At 64.7% G+C, this 6171-nt stretch overlaps 1 protein-coding gene across 17 annotated transcripts in view; it reads right to left on the reverse strand.

The window, feature by feature from the left end:
- The window catches only part of EGFL7 (EGF like domain multiple 7), a 10838-nt gene extending 7911 nt beyond the window's left edge, over positions 1 to 2927 (reverse strand). For 6 of the 17 annotated variants that reach the window (XM_046663385.1, XM_046663264.1, XM_046663253.1 and 3 more), the window contains exons 1-3: positions 2742 to 2899; positions 1906 to 2048; positions 964 to 1054 (exon numbers count right to left, since the gene is read on the reverse strand). In XM_046663385.1, the coding sequence (XP_046519341.1) occupies positions 964 to 1054; positions 1906 to 2001 (187 nt within the window). In that variant the 5' untranslated portion in view covers positions 2002 to 2048; positions 2742 to 2899. Of the gene's footprint in view, positions 1 to 526; positions 923 to 963; positions 1059 to 1905; positions 2049 to 2741 lie in introns of those variants that run through there. The other 11 variants (XR_006888841.1, XR_006888843.1, XR_006888842.1 and 8 more) reach the window with 10 other exon arrangements.
- Positions 2928 to 6171: the final 3244 nt, after the last annotated feature.

Here is a 6171-nt window from a genome sequence, read left to right on the forward strand (position 1 = left end):
GTGGGCTGCGAGCCACCCCCGACCCCCCGACCCCAATGCGCAGATGGGGAAACTGAGGCCCCGCGGCGGACGGCTCCCCCGGGGCACGGCCGTGAGTCAGCTAGAACCCGGGGCTCCTGACGCACAACCCGCTTCTGAACGCCACGGCCGCCCCTCCCGAGGCCGCAGGGCGCGTGGCCGCAGGGGACGCAGGACTGAGACCGTCGCCAGGTGCCCGGAGGCTGCGTTGGGGAAGCCCACACTGGCCATGGGTGGCTAGCTCTCGAACGCCCCCAGGTTGAGCCCCAGCCCCTGAGGATGGCCATCACAACCGCGTGGCCGGCTCACTAGGCACGAGGGGCTGGCTAAACTGAACGCTGCCTTGCAGCCGTGCGTCGGACACACATCAGGAGCCCCGAGGCCGCGAGACCCCGTACTCCCACGAGATCACAGGGTGGGCTGTGGAAAAGCCGGCGGGGTCCTAGGTGTGACGCCAAGCCTCCCTCCCAACCAGGGTGCCAGGTTAGGGGGCCTGCGAGGATCTCACCTGGCTCCCCCTTCCTTCAGGACAGTCTGGGCCACCCTGAGTGCTCCTCAGGCCTCTGGGAGTCCCCCCAAACCCATGGTCACCACTGGGGGCTTCTGGGCTGGTCACTTCTCTCCTCTCCGGGCTCCATTTCCGCATTTGTCACCTGACCCTGCATGGCAGAGTGCCCAGGAGCAGCAGTGCCCACCAGGAGACAGCGGTGGGCACAGCGGGAACCAGGTGCAGGCCACCAGGGAGGTCTCGATCATTTCTGTGCCGCAGTTATTACAGCCATCACCGTGTGTGAGGGGCTGGGCCTGATGCCTTGGCAGTTTCTGCCCTCAAACCCGAGCCGGGGTCCTGGTCACCTGAGTGCATGTGCGTGTGTGTAAAGCTGCCCAGGTGTGGCCAGGGCCCCTGCTCCTGCCCAGGGCACCCAGGCTTCCTGCGGGACTCACCTAGAGAAGGGGGCTCCGTCATCCCCTGGACCCTGGTGGCAGCTGCTCTTCTGGGCAGTGGGGGCCACCCGTGCCTCCGCTGAGCTGGGGCCTGCGGGTCAGAGATGTGGTGTGGGTTAGCACATGGCCTTGGTCACCCTCAAGTCCAGGTGCTGGGAAGGGGCCAGGCTTGATGCCACTGTGGGACCTCAGCCTGCACTTGGCCTGCAGACCCTCCCCCGACCATGGCCCAAGCCCAGTGGGCCTCCCAGATCGGCCATGGGGCAGACATGGTTTCCTGTCTGTCAGATGGGACCATTGCCTCCTGCCCTGGGCTCCCCAGAGATGGAGACAGAGACGGGGATGGAGAGGGTGCTGTGCGTGCAGCTGAAGGTCCCTCCTCAGAGCCCGGGTGCCAAGGGGGGGCTGCAGATTCGTGGGGAAGGGGAGGGCCTTCTGACAGAGCTAGCAGCTGTGGGGCATCTGGCTTGGGCCTACTTTGGTGCCTGGGACCTGAAGGAAGGGAGGGGTCCCAGGTGCCTGGACAGGAGCCCCCAGAATGAGGCCTCCCTTCCTGCCATCCAGTAGCCACTGCCCTGGACCAGAGGGCCCTGGACGCCCCTAGCAGATGGTCTGAGGGTGGCTGGGGCAGCTGCCGCTGGAATCCTGTAATTGTGAAGGGGTCCTGCCCTGGGAGACTTTGGGTCTCGCCACCTCCCATACCCCAGCAGGGCAGCCCTCACCCAGCCTCAGGCAGTGAAGAGTTAAGAGCCGAGCCTGGGGGACTCGAACGGAGAGCGTCCCCACCCTGTCTTCTGCCCCTAGCCTGTCCCTGAAGCTGCGGTCACTTGACCCTGTGACCTGCCTGTGCCTGTGGCCTCTCTTGGCTGAGCAGAAAGGGGGAGCCTGGGGGACTGGGTCAGCTGCTCCTCCCTCTGCTGCTTGCTTGGACGGAGGCCTCACCTGCCCCTTCCATCTGACAAATGGGCGCGCGTTCCTCAGACAGACTGCTGGTGTGGCCTGAGACAGCAGCGGGGCCAGGGCCGGTGAGTGCCCCATTCTGGCTTGGGAGCCTTGGGTGGGGCCTTGGGCTGCTCTGGGTGGGGCTGGAGAGGGAGAACAGGGGCTCCCCTGGGGTCCCAAGTGGCCGAACAAGTGCCCACACCGCACTGCTCCAAGTGGTCCCTCTGCCTGAGGACCCCCCAACCCCGAAGCCAGCCCAGGGTGGGGTGGGGGCTTCTCCAGGTCCCATGTTCAGAGTCCCCAATGTGCACAGCTCATCCCGGCTGCAGTTTAGCTTTGGGGTTCCTCCCGCTGGGGCCCCTTCCTGACCCCCTTGGGAGTGCTTGCCCACCCTTCGGGGATGCCCTTGGGCCCCCGGGCCTCAGAGAGGAGGAGTGAGCCAAGCGACTTTGCCGTTGACCCCAGGGGCTTCTCCAGGAAAGCAGGGCGGGCTGAGAAGGAGGGGTGCAAGAGAAGATGCCAGCTGCGTTTGGCTCCCCGCTTCCAGGGGTCACAGCAGCTGCCCGGCTGCCCCAGGGTAAGTGTTGGCATCAGGCAGGCCAGACTTCATCCAGACTGGGCAACCGCCAATGACTGCCCTTGGTTAGGGGACCTGAGTGTCCTCCATGCAGTGGGGTTGGTACCAATAGGGAGGAAAATGAGATGGTGGCTGCAGAGCAGAGGCCAGAGCTGGCACAGGCCCGTACTCAGCTACTGGAGCTGCAGTCAGCGGGAGCCCAGGGGCACTCACCCGGCTCTGCCCGCTCCCTGCCCCTCCAAGGCCACCCTTGCCATACCTGATGCTGCCCAGGCCCGGGCTTGGCCATGGCCACCACCGCTGCCTCCTCAGGCTGGGGGTGGACCCTACCCCTCGCTGGCCGCCCCCAGGCACCTCCCGCAGCTGCCCGCTGGCCCGTCCGCTGGAGCCTCTGGCTCGGCCGTGCGGGACAGTGTCTCGGGGCAAGGAGGCTCCTCCCGGGGCGAGGAAGGGCGGCTTTTTATGCTCCCTCCCGTGTAAATCGGGACTGGGATGGGCCCTTCCCGGCCGGACTTCCTGTGTGTGTTCTCTGCTGATAACGGAGATCTGTCAGGGAACAAACAGGAGGCCGAGGGGCGGGTGGGGGGCCATCGAGGGAGGGGCCTGGCTGAGCTGTGGGCAGGGTGGGGGGGCTGTCCCCCAGGACTTCAGAGTCTAGCCCTGAAGCAGCCAGAGACCAGGCTCGGGCCCGGCTGGTGGCCATGGGACCTGGCTCGTCCCACTGTGTGATGGAGGAGGTGGTCGGGCCCAGGGTCCCGGTACCGTGGGTCCACCAGGCTGCTGGGACCACAGGCCGCCTTAGTGCAGCTGCACAGAAGGGACCGTTTGTTCTGTGAGCCTGGCCTCTCCCCCAGGGCACGTACACACCCAGATGTCTGTGCCCTGGCAGGCTGGAGGGTCCCTTGCAGAGGGGGGCCACCAGAAGAGACCCAGGGATGGGCAAGGCAGGCTGGGGAATCCCAGAACAGCATTTTCTCTGGGTCCCTGGGGCCCAGAGTGGTGGTGGGGGGGTGACAGGGAGGGGCAGACATCAGACTGGAGATGATCTTCGTTAGGAACCGAGCTGTCTCCCCTGGAAAGGGCTGCCCCATGGGGCAGCGAGCCCCTGCTCCTGGAGGTCTGCCAGCAGGGGCGAAAGCCCCCAGCTTACATCACAGGGCCACTCTCTGCAGGGTGCAGAGCATCTTCCCTGGCGCTCTTCCCTCCCTTGGCCTCCAGCAGGCTGAGGGGTGTGGGTGGTGGGGATGGAGGAATGCAGGAGCCTTTAGGTGGCCAAAGGGGATGCTTCCTCAGATTGGCCGGGTGGTCCAGGCCCCAGCCGCCAGGTGTGACCCTCAGTTTCCTCATTTAGATGGTGCTGTGGATCTGCAAACCCAGCATCAGTTGCTGTGATGGTGGGTGGGTGGGCACACATGGGGAGCCAGGCAGCTGCTGAGGACGAACCTGGACGGCCGAGGGCTCCCGAATGAGCAGGGCCACGCCAAACCCCAGGTGTCCTCAGGTACGAACCTCGCTCTGGAGTCACCCCCACTGGCCCATAGCTGGAACACCCTCATCTCTCTGGCCTTGAGCACCTCCGATGGCCCTTACCTCCCTCCGCCTCCCACAGCTGGACTTCCCGACCCGGAGGGAGGCCCAGCTGCCTGGGAAATTCCCAGCCGGCCGGAGTGCTGTGAGCAGAAGGGAAGTCTTGCCTGTGCTCGTAGGCGGGTCTCAAAAGTCAGCAGGGACCACCTTCCCCTCCCAACCCGCACGGCTGGGGAAGGGGCTGCCGCAGGCACGGGGCCGTGGTCAGGGCCCAGGGGCTTTCTTCTCTGGGCCTCAGTTTCCCCCTCTGTTCCATGGGGACAGAGAGGTTCCAACCATCAGGGTTGTTGTGACAGTGAGGAAGCTCCTGGCACTCAGGCGCTGTTGGTCTGAGCAGAAGGGGCCCAGGGGACCTCTTTCCAGGGGTGCCCCCTGTCCTGAGGCTGAAGCTGGCAGGCGAGGCGCCATCCCCCATCTCTTCCCCACCAGCCCACGGTGGTCACACCCTCAGCACCCCCTTGCCTTGCTCGACCCCCTCACTTTCCCTCCTGACAGCCCGTCTGTCCAGAAGGGCCAGGGCTTGCTGAGTGCTCATGCCAGAATGTATGCTGAGTGCACACAGCAGAATGTAGGGGCCAAGTTGGGCTTTGCCCCCCAATCCCAGGAGGTGCCCCCTGTGCCCACATCACTCAGACCCCAAGCCCAGGGTCTGCTCCATGCTCCTGGGCGGAAGAACCAGCCAACATCAGGGCTGGCTGGATCCAGCCCCTTTTGTGTACAGATGGGGAAGCTGAGGCCCAGAGAGGGAAGACTCGCCCAGGTGAGCAGTGAGGCAACTCAGAGCTGCGATGATGGATCAGGACAGGAGCAGCCCCCGCTTGTTCTCCTTTTCTTTTCTCCATGAACCCCCCAATTCCTCCTTATGCCCCTCTCAACCGGGCAGGCCCCCAGTTGTCAGACCTACCCCTGCCAAGGGACGGGCTGAGACTGGGAATAGCTGATTAGCCAAATATGTGAATGGGTTAACGGGTCACCACTCCCTCTAAAGCACAGGCATTAGGGAACTTTCTGGAAAGATGCCCCAGAACACAGTGGCGAATCAGAAAGTGGAATTACAGGCACAGAGAGGAAAAAAAGCAGAATCCTGGGTCCTCCAGACATTAGTCTTCTAGCGCTGGCTCCTGGGGGCCAGCCGGGGTGGGGCCCTGGCCCTGCCTGCTGCCCACTTGTTCTGGGGGTCCCCCACTGCTCTGTGACCCCTCCCGACAAGCTCTGCCATGCCCCCAGCCCCTCCCTGGGCAGAGACCAGAGCAATCCAAGGAAAGGGGGCCTTGGTCAGGGCCCCAGGGCGCCAGCCTCACCCTGTCCAGCCAACCGGAACCCCACTGCAGCCTCCACTCTCAGGTCCCCAGAGCCTTGGGCGCAGATGTGGGTGGTGGGCTGGGGTCCTGCCCTGACGTGGGGCCTGTCAGGGACCTGGAGAGGCTGCCCAGGTGGCAAGGATTGGGTACGAGTGGAGGACAGAGACGGCTGCTGTCTGATGCCCTCTCAGACTCCAGGAGGGTCCTAGGGGCCTGGAGAGGGGTGAGGGGTGCTTCCCACCCCATGGGCCCCCCAGGGTGCTGCGGTGAGTGGATTTTACTCTGTGCTCCAGGCCGGAGGGGCTCACCACGGGGCAGACCAGGACCAGCCCCCACCAAAGGAAGCCCCTTCTACCCACTCCAGTGGCATCTGTGCAGGACCACCAAACACCACCCTCCCACAGAGAATCATTTTTGGAAGGAATCGGTGGTGCCTCTGACCCAGGCCTGTCCCTAGAGGGCACGGTGGCCCTGTCCACACCTGGGTGGCTCAGAGACCTGGGCCTGGAGCCTCACCAGCTTTGGGTGTGGCATCCATAGCGGAGGCCCAGGCTGCGATGGGGAAACCAGTCCCAGCTTTGCTTCCATTGCTGGAGGCTGTACCCACAGTGGGCCTCAGTTTCCCCATCTGCCCCACGGTGAATGGGGCGAGATGGTTGCAGCTGCCTCCCGGCCTGCTGTGGACATTCTGAAGTTGATTGGAAAGGGGTTCTCGCCTTACCTTCCCAGAGCATGCTGGTCAGGCGGTGGGGAGTGGCAGAGGTCAGCCAGGGCCTCTGGGTCCTCCTGGGACCCCTCACT

This window comes from Equus quagga, chromosome 1, assembly GCF_021613505.1.
Source record: "Equus quagga isolate Etosha38 chromosome 1, UCLA_HA_Equagga_1.0, whole genome shotgun sequence".
NCBI classification, from domain to species: domain Eukaryota; kingdom Metazoa; phylum Chordata; class Mammalia; order Perissodactyla; family Equidae; genus Equus; species Equus quagga.